This window comes from Toxorhynchites rutilus, chromosome 3 (assembly GCF_029784135.1).
Source record: "Toxorhynchites rutilus septentrionalis strain SRP chromosome 3, ASM2978413v1, whole genome shotgun sequence".
Lineage (NCBI taxonomy): Eukaryota > Metazoa > Arthropoda > Insecta > Diptera > Culicidae > Toxorhynchites > Toxorhynchites rutilus.
In genome coordinates, this window is record NC_073746.1 from 210,460,716 (window position 1) to 210,484,645 (window position 23,930).

General features: G+C 38.3%; 1 protein-coding gene and 2 long non-coding RNA genes across 9 annotated transcripts in view; 1 reads left to right on the forward strand and 2 right to left on the reverse strand.

The window, feature by feature from the left end:
• LOC129775413 (protein TANC2) overlaps positions 1-23,930 on the reverse strand; it is a 249,928-nt gene that overhangs the window by 205,986 nt on the left and 20,012 nt on the right. For 3 of the 7 annotated variants that reach the window (XM_055780147.1, XM_055780144.1, XM_055780145.1), the window contains one exon: positions 21,299-22,243. In XM_055780147.1, coding sequence (XP_055636122.1) covers positions 21,299-22,229 — 931 coding nt within the window. In that variant the 5' untranslated portion in view covers positions 22,230-22,243. Of the gene's footprint in view, positions 1-3,750; positions 4,104-21,298; positions 22,244-22,307; positions 22,418-23,930 lie in introns of those variants that run through there. The other 4 variants (XM_055780149.1, XM_055780152.1, XM_055780146.1 and 1 more) reach the window with 3 other exon arrangements.
• LOC129775441 (uncharacterized) lies at positions 7,458-15,207 on the forward strand. The gene is made up of 3 exons (XR_008742958.1): positions 7,458-7,811; positions 7,947-8,279; positions 13,827-15,207. It is a non-coding gene; the product is annotated as an uncharacterized LOC129775441 (long non-coding RNA).
• Positions 14,305-17,819, reverse strand: LOC129775434 (uncharacterized). Its single transcript, XR_008742951.1, has 3 exons — positions 15,233-17,819; positions 14,737-15,173; positions 14,305-14,680 (listed from the first exon to the last, which is right to left on the reverse strand). It is a non-coding gene; the product is annotated as an uncharacterized LOC129775434 (long non-coding RNA).

A 23,930-nucleotide genomic window follows, 5' to 3' on the forward strand; every position in this document is an offset into this window, starting at 1 on the left:
GTTTATTGTTTATTGTTTATTGTTTACAATTAAATTTATCTGACATAATTGTCTTAATAAACACCCGACACTCAACTGAAGTTTAATCTTCTTATTCTACGTAGAAATTCTTTTGTGGAGATATTAAAATCGAACGCGGATTCGAAACTCCCGGGATTTTCCAGCCCATGTAGAACTCAATAGGTTTTTGAGGTCTTCAAATAGGTCTTACAAATGATTGTACAAAAAGATTTGACTAAAATCACCTAGAAGGAGCTTGCAAATTTTCTCAATTTTCCTTGTCTTAAATAGCTTCCGGCATCCGGAATGGCAGATCGGATTACGTTTTAAAAACCGGTAAGCTAGACTTTTCCAACCATCTGAGTTGGTGGTCCAAGCTGTAGTGAAGAATTGGAATTTTTGAGGTACCGTATGAGTGTTTTCTTAGAATGTTAGAAATCAACGCTGCTGTGAACGGGGGGGGAACCTCCCTTAACAGTTTCTTCCATTCGCTGGTTCGACGATGACTTCCGGTTGCTCTTGCAAACTTAGTTAGTAGGCAACTGTTGAAAAACGAGGGGATAATCAAATTATTTTTAAAACAACATGTTCGTCTTTTCCTTCGGTGGATTTTCAGTATTTCCCTACTTGATCAGTATTTTTTTAACATCAATGACCCATCCCAGCGTGACGTGACAACGTTTTGCCTCACTAAAAACGGTTTTTATTCTCGTTTTCATGTATAAAGCACACGATTTCCAAATAGTAAACGACGTTAAAGTAAAAATGAGAAAATTTCCTACAAGAATCTTCAGTTGGAGAATATTTTGCAGTAGAATTCGCTTGTTGCCAATATTTCTGTGACGTGACAACACCTGTCTTTTTGCGGTTTCCGACTTTTGAAAATCAATGTTGTATTTTATGTTCCGTTTCAAAACATACAAATAAACTTTGTTCTATGATTTGTCAACAAAAGATGAACGTGGATTACTGTTTATTCAGTTCTTCAAAAAACTCGCATGAACTTTAGAAAAATATTTAAAAAAATCTTTTTCATGTTTTTTACAACGCTAAAACCTTCTCACTTTCCTCTGAGATCTCCCCTTCCCCTTTCAAAAGTCCATCCTAACCCGACCGGTAGTCCAGAACCTAATCCCCTTTGTATCTCTGGAACGGAGCTTCCTACGGTGTCCCTTCCTTCTTTTTTCGGGCTCTCTTAATTTTAGCGTTTTAGCGTCATTCCAATATTTTTTTTCTGCTTTTGAAGCAATGAATTCAAAAGCAGAAAAAAAATATTGTTGACCTGCTTGGAAAATGAGTTAAATGTTCTTTTAGATTGCGAAACATTACAAAAACAGGCAATTTCAATTATTTATGGTATGTTCATAAAAATAAGCTATATAAATTAACTCTTTCTGTTACTAGTAGTACACGATATGCCGTTATTTGGGAAAATAACGTTTGTCATCAATGGCTCGCACAAGCATGGTTCATCAAGTAGCGCTCACTACCGGGGAACGCTATCAGAAACCTGTGCACGGGCGTTTATGTTAGCGTGTTGAAGATGACTTTTACGTTGACGTTGACTTTGACGGATGACCGTTGACGTTTGCATGTGCATTTGTATATGCACTTTCTTTGTCTAACTCCACACATGTCGCTCTAAAGCTAAGTTATTTTCACTAAAACATTATCTCCCTCTCGCCTAAATCCTATCTGCTCACTATCAAACTTTATTCCATTTTCCATTCTTCTTCACGCACCCATCGACCATTGCGGGATTTCATGCCATATCCGGTCTTTCAGATTCGTTTTTAACGAACCGGAAGTCACCATCCTCGATTCCAAAATGGCATCGGAATACGATATTTGACTTCCACTGGAGAGACCTGTACCCAATACCCATATCGTATGGGTTTCCCATATTTTTTGTCATTCAATACTATCATCAACAAACCGGAAGCCGAAACACGATTAAAACCTATATTCTGAAATCTACGTTCATCTTTTGTTGACAAGAGAAAGTTCATTTGTAAGTTTTGAAACGGAACTGCAATCAATTAAATTAATAATAAATGTTCTACAGTCCAAAACAGCAAAGAATCAGGTGTTGTCACTTCACAAAAGTATTGGACTGACAACAGGCCAATCTAACTATAAAATATTCTCCAACTTCTTCAGACAGTTAATACTCCTCTATTTGTGGACCGGTCTTAAATAAATTTTGTGGGTTGTTGACCCTCATTGTTTGCTAAGAGAAACCCAAATATAAACATGTTTGAACTAAGGTTCATCTGATAAACTAAAAAATGCTCTATTTTTGTGACTTGACAGCGCTTCAAAATACCTGTGCTTGTTTCTCATCAATTACAAAATGAAACCTAGGTCTACCCAAACAAGTATTTAATAATCCATTCGATGGTATATAGACATTGAAGTTTGGCTAAGCAAGTGCAGATATATCTCATAAAAAAGGTAAAACCTAAAATATTTTAAATATAATTATATATGTAGTTTTTTAAACTAGCTCTTGGCTCTTGGTTGGTGCATCAAAATTAAATTTGTTACAAAAAATGTATGATATAACTAGTGCTTATTCAAATATCGTTTTCAATTTTCTCCTACCATTTGAAATTTGGTTCTCTGGTGCATAACAATCTATTATTGAAACAATAACTTATAACCTCTTTTCGTAGTCTTATTATGTTGTCCGTTACTGTTCATCTATAACTTTATTTTTCAGTTTTGGAATGCATTAACCCTCTGATATTTCCTCAGTGCTTTAATATTGTGCCAACGTTCAATACATTATTCTCTACAAAATATTCGAAAACGTGTTAACGATGCGTACAAAAAAGGGACCAAACCATTCGAGATCCCCTTAATGTATTATCGATTGCACTTCATAAAATGTTTTGTAAATATATGTATGGTAAATAGAACCTCACGGTCACGTTATGATTCAAGGTACGCAGCCTGAGTGCTATGACTAAGTGCAGAACCTGCCCGTTCCGAGCACGATGCTGTGCGAACAGCATCTCAGGCGACTCTCTCGCGAAACCAAGGTTTGTTCGTGACCTTTAATCGTATTAATCAGAGTTTGGGGCAAAATTAGCAGTGTTAATATTACAATGTAAAGGTCAGTGCTGGGATGTGCAGAGAGGCTTCATTGCGTTTCTTCACTGCGCAGTGGTTGTTATCTTCTGCCCATAGCGGTTATATGAAATGTTCAGGTAGATATTGAAACAAAAAGAATTGTAAGTGTTGTGAGAACATGATTGAAGAAATTTTACAGATGATCATCGCTGCAGTGAACCGAAAGCAATCATTCTAGTGGTGTGGAAATTATTCATTAAGACAAAAACTTGTCTGTGCATTCATTGGCATTGCACCGCAAGAATTTATGAATTAGAATTTCAATATTTTCATTCGGATGAGAACATAAATTACAATGGAAAATATCCAGGGATGTGCATGATAATATGAAACATGAACACTGGGACAAATGTTCAAACGAGATAACTCAGACGCAAACACGTTACCGACCGCGGAAAGCGTTTTTTATCTGATGCACATAAGAAAAGGTGACGCCTTATCGCACTCGAACATAAACTCAAACAATAAACAGTGAACCAACGTTTGGGAATGTAATCGCGAGGCTGTGTGCACATTGACTTATCAGTTTTTCCACACGTATTCAATTGAAACCTTTCCGGCTAATTTCACATGTAGTCATTTTGTCCGACTATAAGCCAAAACCAAAACATTTACCAAATCGTCTGTTGCTGGCTGTCGTAGTGCAATTGGTGTATGTACTGGTTCCCATTCGAATACGGCCGTTTTTTCCATGCACTTTGCGAAACATTGCATTCATCAAATCAAACGATGCCTTCACCGAAATAATGCGCCCAAGGCTGCTGATTGATGTAAATTTAAAAACATTTATCTATCGAAACGATCATTGAACAATTTGCATCACCCAAACTTTCCGCTAATTAAAGCATAATTTCGAAACGTATAACACCATTGCACGGAATTGTTTTTCAAACACGACCAGAAAAGAAATCATCTTCTGTGCACAATCACCGAACGGAAGCGAGTGCAGGCGTTACTATTGCCGCCAAACCCGACCGCCAGACTAAGATTCCATCCAGTGGAGTAAACTGCACGAAGCAACTCGATTTATTTTATAATTTCGCGATAACGATTCGTACCAAAATAGCCTGTCTCTATAGTTCACTTTATTTCGGCGTGTTCGCGCTTCTTTATGCAATTTGAATCGCAAATGAAATAAGCTTCTCCATAGAACGGAATATGGCGAAATATGTTAACACGGCATAAGCGGGAGACGACTTCCAATATCGAAATAAATCGATTCTCGACTAAAGCAGTAGCAATTACATACATCCATAATTCTGATTGTGAAACACGAAATATAAACGGGACACGTGAGAAAAAAAACCCAGTATTTCATGAATGAGTGAATAAAACCGGGAATAAATCCAAACAATGGAACATTCTTAAATTTTGTTACTTTGTTCTCTACAGCTAATTTTATCCGTTCATACTCATAGAAATTGTCACATTCCAAATCGAAGTTTTGTCCAACATTGAGTCACGACTTTTTCGTTGAACATATAAAGTCGCATCGAGTCGCATGAACATATAAATTGAATCAATGTAGTACTGTGAAAAATTGTACTACATGCTGTGGAAAATCGTTTACCAATGGGTAATATTAGATCGTAATTGAGGCCGTATTACATCATATCAGGAATTTGACATATCGAGATCCGCGATGTCGTATATACAGTGTCGCCGTCTGGTGATATGGTGATTCAGGGAGGCAAATTAATTTCTATCAGATCTTGACCATTTCTGTATAAATTTCAAGACATACAGAAATACAATAGACGACCAGGAATGACATATTCGATTGCATCTTTTGACGTAGGATTACGTCTTTCGGAAACATATTAGGGTACAAATTGAAAATCGAAAATCGAGCACATCGTGAAATTTGTCCAATTTCAAACGCTTGTTGCTCAGTCATTTCATGATGAATTGATGAATTTTTTGCATCAATCGATTTCGGCACTCCATAACAATTTTTATATTGAAGAAAGTAATTTATGTCATGAAACTAACTATTGAACAATTGAAAAATCTCAACCCCTATCCTAACGGAAATACCCACTTCTGATTGGTCGACACATGAGGCGGGTCCCTAACAGAGATATCAAAACCAAGCTGCCGCACAGTGGGGCCGTTCTGAAAAAAGACGGTCAAAAATCTTTTCTCGTCTTACCTTACATTTTAGAGCTTGGGTGTCTTAAGAAAAGTTGTTTTGAATCATTTGACGGTTTCATTTAAACTCTTACTAAGTTACAGTACAAATTAAAAAAATAACTTTCTATACTTACGAGATAGTTGAGTTATGTCTTCAGTATCATTGTAAAAACTATAAATTTCATGAAACTTTGCTGAAGATACATAATATCTATCTATCAGTCCTTCAGAGATAGACCTATTTCTCTGAGCAGACTATCTTAAAACTAGTTTTTTGACTTATGTTATGCCTAAATTACATTATATCAACTCAACATGTTCCACAAAGTTTTAGATAACATGAAAATATATAACTTTGCTGAAGACACTATTAGTTTTAAATGACACCATTGCGATTCACAGTGGTTACAAAGCAAAAACATGCCACTTTTATTCATTAAATTGTTCAAAAATGTGCACGTCTGTGCATCAATACTCAACGTCATTTTGTTCGTCAGGGTTTGGAGTGCACGGCAAACTGCTTTTTGAACTCGGAAACTCTCGGGAACATCACTTTTTATACCAATTTTTACAGTGCAGTTTACTCAATTTTACTCTATTTTCTTGATACGTTATCTACTATTGATGTTTATTTGCATTATATTAATTTATAAACCAATTTATGATTCTATCTGACTCTCAGGCCTCAAATTTGAGTTATTTTGCAGTAGTTTTATTACAGTTTATTATAGTTGGTGATAGCAATTGGATCTTTTTCGATTTTCGTTTTCGCAAGCCGCTTATCAAAGAGTCGGATGTCATAAGAAATCTTGCAAAAACATCCTGATTGCTGATCTCTCTGCAAGTTGAATTTAAAAGGTTTAGAATGTATTTATACGCCTTTCCTAGATATGTGTGACTTTTTTCCGAATTTGATATATATATATAAATTTTTGATATATTTTTTTTAGAATTTTGAGACTTAGTACTGGTTCAATTCACAAATACTAAAAAACACATATGAACATATTTAAATATAAATTAAAAAAGAGTACTGAGTCTCAAAATTCTAAAAAAACACATCAAAATTTCATAAATATATATATTTTGTACTGCGGAACACTGCTAAAATTCTGAAAAAAAAATCACACATATCTAGAAAAGGCGTATAAATACATTCTAAACCTTTTCAATTCAACTTGCAGAGAGATCAGCAATCAGGATGTTTTTGCAAGATTTCTTATGACATCCGACTCTTTGATAAGCGGCTTGCGAAAACGAAAATCTAAAAAGGTCCAATTGCTATCACCAACTGTAATAAAACTACTACAAAATAACTCAAATTCGAGGCCTGAGAGTCAGACAGAATCGGACATTGATTTATAAATTAATATAATGCAAATAAACATCAATAGTAGATAAAGTATGAAGAAAACAGAGTAAAATTGAGTAAATTGCGCTGTAAAAATTGGTATAAAAAGTGATGTTCCCGAAAGTTCCCGAGTTCGAAAAGCAGTTTGCCGTGCACTCCAAACCCTGACGAACAAAATGACGTTGAGTATTGATGCACAGACATTGCACAAGAAAGTAGGGGGAACTTTTGTTCCTACCGAAATGTATTCCCTAACAGAGACATTAAAACCAAAACATTATCAAAGAGTTTAACGATATAATTCTTCAAACATATCCGAAATCAACAGATAGCCCAGCGGAATCCTACATCAACTATGCGGTCGTGTCTCGGACACAACCGTTCTGTGACTTTTTTCGCACTGAAATGCATATAAACCATCGAAAAAAACTTAATGGACGATAACTTCGTCACATATGTTTCTTTTCATACACCGCACAAAAAAATCGCACAAAAAACCGCACAAGAACAGAAAATCACACAAAACAAACCGCACGAAAACAGGTTTTACTGTACATTCCATAAACGCTCTTGGATTGCTTTTGTCTTGTGGAAAATGGATTCGGTTTTAAAGTGGCAGAATTCAGTTTATAGTACAGATTCTATCACCATTTTCAAGGGGAGCCTGCTTTAAGAGGTCAAAAATACATCGTTCCAATCGATTAACTGAAGTTTTTATAGAGGTACCTTTGTGTTGACAACACTACTTTAAACGTACCACACTGATACCGTGCCATTTTTGACAGCTGTCATTATTTTATAATCATTCCACGCCGACAGCTTCGAGAAGTCGCACGCGCTTTGTGTACGTCCCGTTAGTGTTATCGGATACCGTTAGTGAAGCTATTTTTTCCCGCATTAGTGTCGCGCGTGAACTAAATACAGTGTTCGCGATAGCAGTGAAGAAAATTTCACTTCAGCCAAAATTGGCAAAGCGTCTGGCTTTTGGTTTTCACCATATCATCGCCATTACTATCGGCATCAGACATCGGTGGTCAATCCTAGTGATCCCCGATAATCGTTCGATTAATCGATTAATCGAATACTTCCTACAGATATCGATTATTAATCGAACGAATACTGAACAACCAATAATGGAAGCGAACGAATAATTTACGTCGATTAATCGATCCAAGCCCAGAGCAAAATAAAAGTACGGCCACTGCAGTGTTATCCTAAAAATCAACCATTGTCACTGGCGCTCGTGATCGAAGTTCAATGCCGTCAACGCGAATTGAGCTTCTTTTACGAGTTTAGGGGAACGTAAAAGATAATAATTTATTTTCAGGCGGAATGAACGCTTTTTAGTTTCCAGATGGCTTTCTAACAAATGAGAAATATTAATCTAACTAATTATTTCTCTCAGTATGACGATTAATCGATTAATCGATTATTTGGGGCGATTAATCGTATCGAATAACAAACTGCTGAAAAGTATTCGATTAGTGGATGAACGAATAATTTCAAAAATCAGGGATCACTAGTCAATCCCACACAGTGTGAAAGCGTGAAGAAGCACTTTTTGGTGGTGGTAGTGTTCGATTGCCATCTCACTTGCGCGGAGCGCCCAGCACGCAATCAACCGTGCGTCAAGTTCAACTGCACCGGTGGGTGCGTTTAGGTATTTAAGAGTAAATAATTTTTAAGATTTGATAGTTTTAAGATTTAAAAAAATATTGCATTTTTTAACTGCCGCATAATCATGGCAGAAGGGGAAAGAGAGTTTCCTAATATGGAAACCTCTGACTCCGAAAGTAATACCGCTTTATTTGTGCAAACGGCGGCAGGAAAATCGCTAAAGCGAAATACCACTTCGGAAGAAGAGTCATCCCACCTAAAAAAACCCCCCTCGAAAAAACTCGCAACCCTCTCCTCTCAATCCCCTGAACCATCCACTTTAACTCAACCCCCGATCTCGCATCCCTCATCTGTTGCTTCCGATCCCCCTCAATCATCCACCTCCTCTCCTCTTAATAAAACAGGGAGATGGCAGATTTAAAAAGCTCCCTTTGACAAAAGTTAAAATTTTGGACTGTCATCAATTAGGAAAAGTGTCCCAGGAAGAGGGAAAAACAAAATTCACGCCGTCCGACTCGTTTCGAGTAACTTTTGCTGGTTCCGCCCTCCCTGACTACGTTATGGTGGACAAATTGAGGCTTCCAGTACGACTCTTCGTGCCAAAGCCCATGACTTGCAACAAATGCAAATCAGTTGGTCATACAGCAGATTATTGCACCAACAAGGAGCGCTGTGCCACTTGCGGAGAGCAACATGTGGGGGAATCCTGCAGTGCGACTGAGCATAAGTCCATATTGCGGGGGATCCCCACATGAGCTCTCAGCTTGTGAAACTTATAAGAGTCGCTGGGATAAATAGAAGCGCTCTTTGAAGGAACGCTCAAAGCGCACTTTTGCGGAAATTTTAAAGGGCGCTTCTCCACTGGCTCAAGAACAACAACCAATCAACACACATAATGTCTTCGCCACGTTGCCAGTTGACGAAATAGAAGCGGACACAGCTAACGGGAGCACACCATTTATTTTCCAAGGGAATCCCCAGCGCAAAAATGTGACCACTCCCAAAGTTCAAGCACAAGTCCCTCCGGTGATAGCCCCTGTTAGCTTGCATAAAAAACCGAGTGCAACGGATAAGCAAAATCAGGTTCCTCCTGGCTTCCGTGGGAATAGTTCGAATGACCCAGCACTTGAGGGGACATCAAAAACCCCAAATGCCCCTGTTTATCCGTCCAGTTCAACTTCCCAATCGGGATTTATAAAGTTGACTGACATTTTGGATCAAATCTTCATGTGTTTTAATGTTTCCGACTCCATCAGAACCATTGTCACTGCAATGCTTCCAGTATTAAAGACAATTTTGCAGCAATTGATGCAAACATGGCCCCTCCTTGCAATGATTATCTCTCTTGATGTCTAATTTAAATAGAGAGGTCGGAGATATCACTGTTCTACAGTGGAATTGTCGTAGTCTTATCCCTAAACTGGATACATTCAAATTTTTAATTCATAACTTCAATTGTGATGTTTTTGCTCTGTCCGAAACATGGCTTTCTTCGCGAGATGATCTCTCTTTCCACGATTTCAATATTATACGCTTGGACCGTGATGACAGATACGGACGGGTGCTATTGGGGATCAATAAGAGCCACTCATTTTTTCGAATTGACCTTCCACCTATTGGAGGGATCGAAGCTGTTGCTTGTCATGCAAACATCAGAGGCGAAGACCTCTGTATTGTCAGCTTGTATTGGCCTCCGAGAGCTGCGGTTAGCCGCAAACAACTTGATGACATGAGCTCTCTCCTTCCTGAGCCACGATTGATCTTGGGAGACTTCAACTCTCACGGAACTGCTTGGGGGGAACAGTACGACGACAACTGTTCATTGTTGATATATGACCTTTGTAACAGCTTCAATATGACCGTTTTGAACACTGGGGAAACAACACGTGTACCTAAACCTCCTGCTAAACCAAGTGCTCTTGACCTCTTGCTTTGCTCGAATTCACTATCGTTAGATTGCAAGTGGAATGTAATTCAGGATCCCAACGGTAGTGATCACATGCCAATCAAAATTTCCATCACCAATGGGTCAAATTCTTCTGAATCTATAAACATGGCATATGACCTCACAAGACACATTGACTGGAATAAATATTCGGACGCGGTTGCTCTAGCCATCAATGCCACAGATGGTTTACCTCCATTGGAGGAGTATAACTTCCTTTCTCGTTTGATTCATGATAGCGCAGTTCGCGCTCAAACGAAACCCATCTTAGGTTCCACCATTCGCCGGAGGCCTCCCAATCCATGGTGGGATAGCCAGTGTTCCAAGCTTTATCAGGATAAATCGAATGCATTTAAAGCTTTTCGGAAACGTGGAATCCCTGAAAATTTTCAAACGTATTCAGACCTTGAGAATCAGTTCAAAAATTTGATCAAAGGGAAAAAACGTGCTTATTGGCGAAATTTCGTGGGAGGTTTGTCACGAGAAACGTCAATGAAAAAATTATGGAAAGTGGCTCGAAACATGAGAAATCGTTCTTCAACGAATGAAAGCGAAGAATATTCACATCGGTGGATTTTTAATTTTGCACGGAAGGTTTGTCCTGATTCCGCTCCAGTGCAAAAAATTGTTCGAGATATACCACAAGATAGGTGCGATCTTGATTCCGAGTTTTCGATGGTAGAATTCTCTCTTGCTCTCCTTTCTTGTAACAATTCGGCTCCAGGAACGGATAGAATTAAGTTCAACTTGCTGAAAAACCTCCCTGATGTGGCGAAACATCGCTTGTTGAATTTATTTAATCGATTCCTGGAGCATAATGTTGTTCCAGATGATTGGAGACAAGTACGAGTTATAGCTATTCAAAAACCCGGAAAACCCGCGTCCGACTTCAATTCGTACCGCCCAATAGCAATGCTGTCTTGTATACGGAAATTGTTGGAGAAAATGATCTTGTTTCGCCTTGATCGATGGGTTGAAACGAATGGCCTACTCTCAGATACACGATATGGGTTCCGTAGGGGCAAGGGGACGAATGATTGTCTTGCGTTGCTTTCTTCAGAAATTCAAATGGCTTACGCCGAAAAAAAACAAATGGCTTCAGTATTCTTGGACATAAAGGGGGCCTTTGATTCTGTTTCAATAGAGGTTTTGTCAGACAAATTACACTCTCGGGGTCTGCCGCCTCTTTTGAATAATATGTTATATAACTTGCTTTGTGAGAAACATTTGAACTTTTCTCACGGAGATTCGGCAGTATGTCGGGACTCTTACATGGGCCTCCCCCAGGGCTCATGTTTAAGCCCCCTTTTGTACAACTTCTATGTAAGCGACATCGACAATTGCCTTACACAAAATTGCAGCCTAAGACAACTTGCAAATGATGGAGTGGTGTCTGTCGTAGGATCAAATGAATCCGACCTGCAAAAACCCTTACAAGATACTTTGAACAATTTTTCAACCTGGGCCATTGGGCTAGGGATCGAATTCTCCACGGAGAAAACAGAGATGGTCGTCTTTTCTAGGAAGCATAGACCAGCAAAACCAAAGCTTCAACTTTTGGGTAAACCGATCACTCATGCTATGTCATTCAAGTATCTTGGGGTATGGTTCGACTCCAAATGTACTTGGGGGCCCATATTAGGTATCTGAGTAAAAAATGCCAACAAAGAATAAACTTTCTCCGTACAATTACCGGCACCTGGTGGGGAGCCCATCCCGAAGATCTTATAATATTGTATCGAACAACAATTCTCTCAGTGATGGAGTATGGCAGTTTCTGTTTTCAATCAGCTGCCAAAACACACCTCATTAAACTCGAGCGAATTCAGTATCTCTGTCTCCGTATTGCGTTGGGATGTATGCCCTCAACGTATACCATGAGTCTCGAGGTTTTGGCAGGCGTACTCCCACTAAAAGATCGCTTCAATTTATTATCTCTTCGGTTCTTCATCCGGTGTAAGGTTATGAACCCATTGGTATCGGAAATTTTGAGCAGCTGATCGGGCTAAATTTTCATTCTGGATTCATGACTTCATATCATGAATTCATCTCCATGCAGGTTGATCCTTCTTCGTATATTCCCAACCGTGTTTGTTTTCCTGACTACATCAATTCCTCTGTACATTTTGATCTGTTCATGAAAGAGAAAATCCATGGAATTCCAGATTATCATCGATCGGGGATCGTTCCTACGATCTTCAATTCAAAGTATCAATTGTGATAATATGTACTTTACTGATGGGTCCTCTATGAATGAGTCCACAGGATTTGGAGTGTTCAACGAATTTTTTAGCACAGTCTTCAGAATCCTTGCTCAGTGTATATTGCTGAATTGGCAGCAATACACTGGGCGCTGGACAGCGTCGCCTCACGACTTGTTGAACACTATTACATTGTAACGGATAGTCTTAGCTCTGTCGAAGCTATCCGTTCAGTGAGGCCGGAAAAGCACTCGCCGTACTTCCTTGAGAGAATACGAGAAATGTTGAGTGCTTTATCCAGACGCTGTTATGTCATCACCTTTGTCTGGGTCCCTTCACATTGCTCAATTCCGGGTAATGAGAGGGCTGACTCATTATCAAAGGTGGGTGCGATTGAAGGCGATATTTATCAGCGTCAAATCGCCTTCAATGAATTTTACTCTTTAGTCCGTAAAAATACAACCGCTAACTGGCAACGCAAATGGAACGAAGATGAATTGGGCCGGTGGCTCCACTCAATTATCCCTAAGGTTAGCCTCAAACCATGGTTCAAAAGTCTGGACTTGAGTCGGGACTTTATTCGCACCTTCTCCCGACTCATGTCCAATCACTGTTCGTTAGACGCGCTACTTTTTCGTTTTAATCTTGCCGACAGCAATCTCTGCGTTTGTGGCCATGGTTACCACGACATCGAACACGTTGTTTGGTCGTGCGAGTTGTATCTTGTCGCCAGATCGAATTTAAAAAACTCCCTTCAGGCTCGAGGAAAGCAACCCAATGTGCCGGTGAGAGATGTGTTGGCTCGGCTAGATCTTGATTATATGTCCCAAATATATGTTTTCCTTAAAGCTATCGATCTTCGAGTGTGATTGTTCTTACATCCTTTACCCCTCCTTTTCGTCCTTTGCGAGCTATCGGTTCCCTTCCTACTAACATTAGAATAAGTTAAATTGTGAATACATATTAGATGTAAGGATAGTTTTAAGAATTGAGTGTGAAGTGTGAGTGTGAATGAGAATGTGAATGTAAATGCGAGTGTGAGTGTGAACATTGCTACAATATCCTTACATCCCATCCTTTTCCCAATCAAAGTGTGTCACCCTTCTAAACTCGAGTCGACCGCGAGTAATCGGTTTCCTATTTTATTAACCATAGAATTAAGGAAACATGTTAATATTTTATAGTAAAAATATATTTAAGAGCGTGGCTCCTTTAAACCTATGTAACTGAGCCTGTAAAAATGAACGGAATAATAAAAAAAAAATATTTTATAATAAAATATGTTTTACCATTGCATTATGACGCTGTCGGTCTAGCGCATTCAAATTGTGTATAATTTTCCTTAAATCAAGGCCGACTGCAAAAAGTCAACAAAAAACCAGTAGAATCTTTTCAATAGAACCTATCTGATTTGATCGACTTTTTTTATTTGCTCTCTCTTTAGATAAGAACTTCCTCGACGACGGATTTAGCGGTATTTTTGTCAGATAGTTTGATAGACGAGGTTCTCTTCTCGAATCCAGATCGTCGAACACATCAGGTAAGGCTTTTACCGCTGAGTTATATTAGGGGTAGAGAATGTCGATTAAGAGAATCAATCAAAACAGACAGACCCTATTGAAAAGTTAGGCGTGATTTGTTTGTTATGCTATATACTTCCCACATTCCGTTTTGCCTGCCAAGATCGGGTCGATGAAATGTCAACAATCGACCTCAAATGCTGCCACCTTGCAATCGAGTTATCGACCTTTCATATGCATTCATCGAACAACTTGACACCACTTTTTCGCCAACATGTGCAAGGCGTCGACCTGCTTGCAGCACGGCTTGCTGCTCGTTTGTATTGGTTTGTTATTGAAAATGAAAAGGAAATACATTGATCGATTTTAATAATTTTATTGAAAAAAAATAATAAAAATCCATGTATAATAAAAATAAGGTATATAATGGAATCGGTGCATCCGGGTTGTCTGGATTGACGATTCAAATCCGACTGAGTACATTGATGAATACCTCCTTGCCCTTGATGACACAGATATGTGGCTGAGGAGGATTCTTCAATGTGCGTGAAGCACGGGATCTCCGATGGGGAATATTGCTCGAAATACTATCGATGGCCAGGTCCTGCTGCTGTTACTGTTGATGCTGTTCCCCGGAATAGCACCCTGGACTTAAAGGATACTGCTGCGGGAAAGCTGATGCTGTTGGCTGGCGTGACAGAAGTGGAAATAAGCAATGTGGTGATGAGGGAAATCATCTTTCTCACTCGCCGATTGATTGAGTCGGATGTATTCATAGCTGAAACAAAATAAAATGATTAGTAAGTGAAAAGCAGAAATGAATTCCCTACTCACCAGTTGTATGATCCGGATAAAAATGCGAACATTAAAATATCATGCGATTACGTTCGCTTACCTCGCCTATTTTCATTCTACTATACAACGGAATCAGTGTATTCGGGTTCCTCCGGGTGGTAATTCAGCTGAGCAAGTTGATAAATACCTCCTTGTCGTTGAGTTTTCGTGTCTGAAGAGGATTTTTGAATGTGCGCGAAGCACGGAACCTCTAATGGGGAAAGTTCTTCGCAATACCATACCATGGTCAAATTCTGCTGCTGCTACTGTTAATGCTGTCCCCCGGCATTGCCAACAGGGGTTGGAGGTTACTGCTGCAGGAAAACGGATGTTGTTGGCTGCTGTGATAGAAGTGGAAAACCGTACTGTGATGATGGGAGAAATCATCTTTCTCACTTACCGATTGATGGAAGCAAACGAGTTGAATGTATTCATAGCTGATAAGACAAGATAAAATAATTAATAATTGAAAAGCCGAAATATATTTCATACTCACCAGTTGTATGATCCATTTGTTTTTGTTTGAGATGACAGTTTAGCGGAGTGGAAAAAAGAACCACCAGTGATGCCATTTGGTTTGTTTAATTATTCAGTATTTTCGACTAACGAACTATCCGCGTTGACGATATTGGGGAATAGGCATGGATTAGGGAATAGGCATGGATATGGATTTGCAGAAGGAATGAATACACTTTTAAAATGAAAATTATGAATGAACATGATTTTTCCTTAATAAAATTAGTACTCTATGTAAGTGAAAATCACTATTGCCTGCAAGTGGTGAAAAAACGTCATAAAAAATATGTTTTGAGATAATTTTATATTATAATGACAAGTTTTTTTTGAGAATATCTGAACGTCTATAGAAAATAATTCAAATTAGGGTCATGACAACGTACTTTAAGTAGAAAAAAATATGCAAAGAAAAAAATTTCATACAAATTTTAGCAAATATAAACTGATTCGGGCCGACTAATATGATAGAGAATAGTTTGCCTCATACAAACTAATGCTGTATCCAGATGTCGATACCTAATCGTCGTCATCGTGAATAGGTAACAGCGTTACGGTCGTTGTTAGGTCGATGTTTTTTTCGTCGATTGGATTGTGGGTTGGTTGGTCATGATGCACTGGGAAATGCTCGAAAAAAATACCACGGTCGCCAAGGAGCTGTACATTGCCCAGCTCCACCACGTGAATGAGGCTATTCGACAGAAAATACCTGATCGATGTGGTCAAACCATACTCCTTCACGATTACGCCAGGCCCATGTTGCACAAGTCGTCAAAATTCGAATTGAAGGTCATTCAGCATCCACCGTATTCTCCGAACATTGCACCAAACGATTACATATTTTCCGCTTCCTGTCAAACCATATGAAGGGCGTTACCTTCGATAACAAGGAGGTCCTTAGAATCTGGCTGAACAACTTCTTTGACACCTGAACTGGCGATTTTTGGCGGAACAAATTGGTCGAGAGGTGGGAAGAGGTTGTAGACGGCAATGGCGAATATATAATTGATTAACTTATTGATATAATTATTGTCTTTTGTTTAAATAAAAGTCTTCGGTAAAAACGCAACGAATTTATTCCGCGATCCAATACTAAGACGGGATTTACTTAGTAAAATTCAAGGGAAATACTTACATAGGTGTTGTGTACAATTCCTGTCCGGTTGAGGATTTTTTCGGACTGGAAGTTTTCTTGGCATGTCTGGGAATAGTAATCGGTCTGAAGTTCGTATATAATTAGTCTTGGGGTTGGGTTTGATGGCTAAAACTGACACAGGTATTGGATTCAATTCCCGCTCGGTCTAGGGACTTCCCATTTGGAAATTCTCTGACATGCCATGGAATGAATACTCTAGATGAAGGTTTGAGTTGTGGCTAGTCAATATGGCAGAACACAGCTTAGATTGCGAGCGAGAGCGAGCGGTAAGTTGCGTAAAATGGACGCTGTACCACTAAAAATGCAATGATAAGGCTCGAGGAAGGATTCTCCATCAAAAATGGGTCTTTTTGGATTCAGGCGTGGTATGTGACGGACGTTTGTCCAAGAGTTCGGTATAGTTTGGATGCCTAACCATAAAGGATTATAATCATAAAGCAGGGCCCCTCTCGGCAGTCTCACTCCGGTGTCATTTTGGGCCTGTCGATTGCCGTCAAAGAGGGAAGACGGCAGCCACGGTCAACTCTCCACATGCCGACCTGCCGTGGACGCCAGTGCCGCTGAGCCAACCATCGACCATCATCGACCTTTTCCGGGTTTTCCGGGGTTCCAGGTCACATGTTCAAAACTCTTCAAACCTATACTACAGAGTAAAATTTGTTTTAGTTTGAATTGAAATCCTTTGCAAGATGTCAAAGCAAAGCAATGTTATCAATGATGCATTCCCAACTAACAATTTCCCATCAGTGCGACGTTTATAGCTCAGCTCTTTGCTTAATAATCCCTAATCTATTTTAATATACAATGCCAAGCAAATTACGAGAAATTATTATGCTATAGCCAATATTGTTCATTAAATTCAGTTTAAAGTGTGGTGGAAACATCTTTTCGACCATATTTTGATTTGTTTAGTTCTACTTAGATTGCGCTATCAAAAAGACGATCTTCGCCTGACTACATTAGTTTCTTTTACCAAATTTCCGGCGACCGGTCCTGAACCTATCAGTGTGCGCGTATCTGTGCAAGGGCGTCTATTTTTGCGTGTTTATTAGATTACTTTTACGTTGACCGCTAACCGTTGACGTTTGCGTCAACTCAACTCTCCACTCAACTCTCTTTCAAATCCTATATGCTCACTGTAAAACTTGATTCTCTTGTTTCATTCTTCTTCGCGCACCCGTGGATATATGCTAACACCATTTCCATTTCCATTTCCGGTTACTCAGATATGTTCTTAACGAACCGGGAGTCACCATCTTCAATTCAAAAATAGCATCGGAATACGATATTCGACTTCCACTGGTAAGACAACTGTACGCAATATCCGTATCGTATGGGGTTTCCATATTTTTTGTCCTTCAATACTATTAACAGCAAACCGGAACTCGCAACAAGATTATATTCACTATTCTGGAACCTACGTTTATCTATTGTTGAAAAAAAAAACTGAAATCAATAAAATTAATCATTAATGTTTAACAGTTCGAAATAGCAAAAAGTTAAGTGTTGTCACTTTACAAAAGTTTCTTACTTACAACAAGCCATTCTAACTATAAAATTTTCTCCAACTGATGATTCTTGTAGAAAGTTTCTTCAATGTTTCCATAACATCGTTTAATTTTATGTGCTTTATACAGGGCGGACTTGATTATATATAGTTTCAGATTTATTTTCACTGTATAGAATCGAGTCAAACCCAACAGTTTTTTTAATCGTTCTTTATGCATATATTTTTTAAAAAAATATTTCTTTCTCAAACTGTATATAATCGAGTCCGACCAGTGCATGAAAACATAAAAAAAGTGTTTGTAGTGAGTCAAAATGTTGTCACGTCACGCTGGAATGGAATTCTTTTCGTGACGTGACAACAACTTCTCGAGACAGTTGATACTTCTCTATTTATGGACCGTTCCTAACCAAATTTTATGGGTTGTTAACTCTCAATGTTTGCTTGTTTGAGAAACCCAAGTAAAAAATTGTTTGAACTGATAAATTAAAAAAAAGCTCTTTTATTGTGACGTTACAACGCTTCATAATACAGGTCGGACTCGATTATCCGGAGACTCGATTAACCGGGATTTCCAGTGTCATTATAAGACTGCGTATTCCAAGATCTTGTAAAATTCAATTTGGCCGCCGCTAAAAAATGGCTGAATGGCTTGATTTGGAGAATACACTACCCTATGAACAACATAAATTCGAAAAGGTCGCCGCCACAATATCGTCGACTATGTATTTTTTGCAATTCCCGCAATATTGGTATCAAATGAAATGATTTGACTAATAGAATACAGTATATCATCAAAATATTCAGAAGAAAGTAAGGTAAGAAATCAAAATTAAAAAAAAAATATTTTTTGAATGGTTTTAATGTAGAGAAGTATACTAATGATACAGATAATTTACTAAAAACTATAAAATAAAATAAGTAACAAAAATGTTTAAGTAAAACAGTTTAATGTACTTAAAGCTAGAAAATAATAAGACAAGTAGCAGTTAGTAGTTATCACATACCTTCCTGCATTAATCTAGGGCAATGATGAGACTAAAATAAAATCGTGGGGTATATGATGAAACAACTGACTGTGGATAATGGAAATCCAACGTTTATTTGTTACCTAATTTTCTTCGGAATATTTTCATGATGTACTGTATTCTATTAGTCAAATCATTTCATTTGATACCGATATTGAGGGGATTGCAAAAAATACATAGTCCACCATTTAGTGGTGGCGACCTTTTTGAATTTAAGTTGTTTATTATGTTTCGTGTTCTTCAAGTCAAATCATTGAGCCATTTTTACGACGGCGATTGATTTTTTCAAGTTCATGGAATACGCAGTTACATAATGACAGTAGAATTAAATGTATGTTCCAAATTTCAGATCAATCAGTCAACAAAAACGGGGTCAATTTTCTAATAATGTGGGACAACCCTATGAACATTCAAACATACATAGAACATTCAAACATACATAGAAACATACATAGAAATAATTTTAAAAGTAATTAGTTGTTAGGAGACTGCGACCATCTTGGAATTGTTTTTTTTTTATTATCTGCTATGTTCTACTTGTCGAGAACTTTCCTTTGATACCCATATTGATGAGTTTTTGAAAAAAAATATATATGGCGCCATTTTGTGGTGGCGGCCATTTTGGATTTGCATTTTTCATAAATAACTATGTTCTACTAGTCAATCCCTTTCATTTGATATACATATTGATGGGGTTCTGAGAAAATGTGTAATCCGCCGTTTTGTAGCGGCCGCCATCTTGGATTTACATTTTTCGTAAGTAACTGCATTCTACTAGTCAATCCCTTTCATTTGATATACATATTGATGGGGTTCTGAGAAAATTTGTAATTCGCCATTTGTAGCGGCCGCCATCTTGGATTTTCAAGATTATGGAATGTGCAGTTTTATAATGACACCAGAGATAAATATGTATTCCAAATTTCAGATCAAACGGTCAACAGGAAGGGGGTTAAATTTCTAAGCATGTGGTACAGCGCTACAGACAAAGTTACAACGTTACAACGTTACAAAGTTACAACATTACAAAGTTACAAAGTTACAAAGTCACAAACATACAAACGGGTCAACCTAGATAAAACAGTTTAATAAATAAGTACAATTCATAATTATATTACGTTTACCGAGAGAAAATTCGTTTTTTTCAATAACTCGATTATCCGGAGGATTCGATTATCCGGAGTGAAAAAAAAAATCAATACTCCGGATAATCGAGTCTGACCTGTACTTGTTTTTGAAATGCTTGTTTCTCATAAATGAAATGAAACCTAGGTCTACCCACCGCTCTTCAAACAAGTATTTAATTATCCATTCAATGGCAAATAAAATTTAAAGTTTGGCTAAGCAAGTGCAGATATATCTCAAGAAACATAAAAATACTGAAAACCAAAAATGTTTTAAATATAATGATGTAGTTTTTTAAACTCGTCCCTCGCAAAGGTTTATGCATAAAAATCAAATTCGTTTCAAAGAATTGATTATATAACTAGTCCTTATTCAAATAACGGTTTCAATTTCCACCTAAAACTAGATTTGAAATTTCTTCCTTTGGTGCATAACCTCACGGAATGGGTATCCTTCATCAAATCATTTGATTCGTTCGATCACTTAAGAATGTAATGCAAAATTACCTTCTATATTACTACTGTATTCGCTTGATGTAAATGCTCATTTCAGTGAACCGTCAGTTGTTGTGGAAAAGCTGCTCTGCAATACATGTGTATATCAATGGTTGAATAATAGCATTAATTAGGCCAACGTATAGTTTAGCATATTGTTTTATTTAGCAATCAATGCCTTTGTTGGACCATTATTCGCCTGACTAGTTTAATAACAGGTAATGATTGTTTGTTGGGTTATGATGAGAATCACATTGACAGTTAGAGCCATTTGTTGGCAAATTCCAGTTTTTTTTATTTATATATCTGGTAATGGTTTCATGTGGTAGAAGCTCCAAATTCAAACAGGAAAATGTATTATTCTCATGCATACCAATGATTCTTAAAGATATACCTTCCGAGTTTAGACATTTGCAGTTTACGATTCAATTTGTTTTGAAAATGATCACAAACAAGACACAGGGTCTGCGTCTTATTCATAATCATAAAAACGTGAACTAAATTAGAAAAATCGCCCTATTGAGAGAACCTGAAACATGGAATAAAAATTCATTCAACAGCTTTAATAAACCTGATGAAAATTATACGCTAAATTTCACTATTTGTTTTTATTTGATGAAAATAATTGAAACGAAATATTAAAATGATTCAAAATAAATAAAATCGAGAGATGCAATCTCTCAATGCAATGCGAAATAAGCGATCAATACAGAATATTCGCCTATGAAAAACCACCTACCTTTTTCAGCTATTTGTTTCAACTCAGCTTCGGTTTCTTCCGTAAATTCGTCCCACCATTTAACGCGTGCTTTCTCGTTGGAGGGAAGTTTCACTATCTCAATCGAAGAATTCATAGAATGCGGCTCATATATGGAACTAGCCATGGATGAAAACCCATCCATGATGGAATTGTTCATAGAATTGTTGTTTCCAATCGAAAATGCGCGGGAATCCAGAAGATTTTCGTTACTTTTCACCATCGATGCGTTATCGTTCCACACCTCGCTCGTGTTCATCAGCTCGCCGTAGCAGGAAGTAGTCATAATATCCGGAAACTTTTCCATCGGTCCGCCGGATGTGATCATCTCTTGACAGTCAACTGGTTGAGATTGAATTACGGGTTTTTCGCGTGGCTTCTTCTTCTTGACTGTGGCATAGATTTCAATTTCTTCGTATTTTCTGTCATCCATATCGGACCGATGATGGATGTCAGCTGCAACTATCACCTTAGATGCTGGCTGTGCATACAACTGGTTGACGTCTTCGAACGACTCGATATCAAGAATAGCGGACTCATCCAATGTGGTGATGAAATCATTCGCATCTTCTGCTTCCCAGCAATTTTTCCGAGCAACCAACTCGGACTCGAAGCTGATGTCAGCTTCGTGTTGGTGTTGAGCATTTGTTGACAGAGTATGAACCTTTGGCCCAATCCACGGTTCGTACATTGAAAGGGGTCTCGTAACTTTTGGGACTTCCGTTCGATTGTATGTTCCAAGAAGGAAATCGGGCACAACTCTATCCTTAGTGATGTCTGCATAGTACGGATTGTCCGGATGTCCAGGAACATAGTTTAAATTATCCACACCGGACGAAGCGAGGTCGTCGGTGTTGGTGGACATGGTGGAAATCATTGAATCGTTGAGCAGCTTTTCCGTTGAGTCATCCATTTTCGTTGAAAAATCTGTCGAGAGAAATAAAATGTTATATTACATGGACTAGCAACACGATTATCTGGAGTAACGTACGCTAAAAGTGGAACTAGAGTGGAAATAAAATGAATGTAAATAAACGAGGGGAACACAGTTGTTCGCACTGTGTGTGGAGATGCGTCTCACACTTTTCTAATCATTTATCTGCACTTAGTATGGGTACATACGGAAACCCTCACTCAGAAGCAACCCTCCGGCGATTGCCATTTCCCCAGTATGTGAAACGATGCAACGCCATAAATCTACGTACATTAGAACGAACTTTGTTTCTATCCGCACATGTCATGTTGCGCACCCATAGACTGCGCAGCTCTGACTCAGTATTTTGTCACTCGCGCCCGCCACGCACCTTTTTCACTCTCTTGCATCACACAGCTTCCGATAATGCGCAAAGAAATTATTGCTGGGGGTCCTTCCTTCGTAGCGCGTCACATTTATCTGTCCTCTTTCTGACGCCACTTGGTTCCGTTCACTCAATTCGTGTGTCATAAACCCCGCTCCGCATGGATCACATGTACGCCGTCCCTCAACAAAATTTACATATGGGAAAAAGGTATTTAAATGCCATTTGATGCCTTGAGTATACCATCCTCGGAAGCGAACATAAAATCTAACACGTAACGCGGATTATTTTTCACGTAAGAAGGGTGGCACACTTCTATGAACGGTACAACCACATTGAATCAGATAGATTTAGATAGATTTTGGTTGCTCGGGATAACAGGAATTTGAAGAAGAAACATAGTTCTAAACGTATTAAAGACGTGACTCTCTTTGCCAAACGGTAAACGTGGCTTGTGGGAACAAATTGTTCATTTTCAAAATTCTCTTTCAAATCCAGTAAGTCACTTCGGGAGTCCCACAAGGCTCTCATCTTGGTCCTCTTCTTTTCATTCTGTACGTTAATGACATCTCCTTCGTTCTCAAGCGTATCAATGTATTTGTGTATGCCGACGACATGAAGCTTTTCGCGGAAATTGGAAATGAAAACGACATCGAAGCATTTCGAAACGAAATACATGTATTCCATACTTGGTGTGATAAAAATCTACTAACACTGAATGTGAAAAAGTGCAACTCTATAACATTTAGCAGAAAAAAACATGTACCAAATATTGCAATATGTCTTGGAAATCAAAATGTAGAAAAATGTGAAATAGTTAGAGATCTAGGCGTCGTCCTGGACTGTAAACTCACATTCATAGAACACTACAACTCTGTAATAAATAAGGCGAATAGTGTGTTAAGTTTTGTCAAACGCTTCTCACATAACTTCCAGGACCCATACACAATAAAGCTTTTATATATTACATATGTAAGGCCTATTCTGGAATACTGTAACATCGTTTGGTCGTACATGAAGAACGCATTGAGTCAGTCCAGAAACAGTTTCTTCTATTTACACTTCGTAAACTCAACTGGACCTCATTTCCACTTCCTTCATATGAAGCACGTTGCATGCTCATAAACATCCAAACACTAAAAGAACGCCGTGAATTTGCAATGCTTTCTTTTGTTAATGACCTAATTTCGCAACGAGTACAGTCAGCTGAATTACTAGAAAAACTAAATTTCTATGTACCTGGGCGTCAACTAAGAATGCGAAATTTGTTTCTAACCAAAACATCCAGAACAAATTATGCAAATAACGCCCCTATC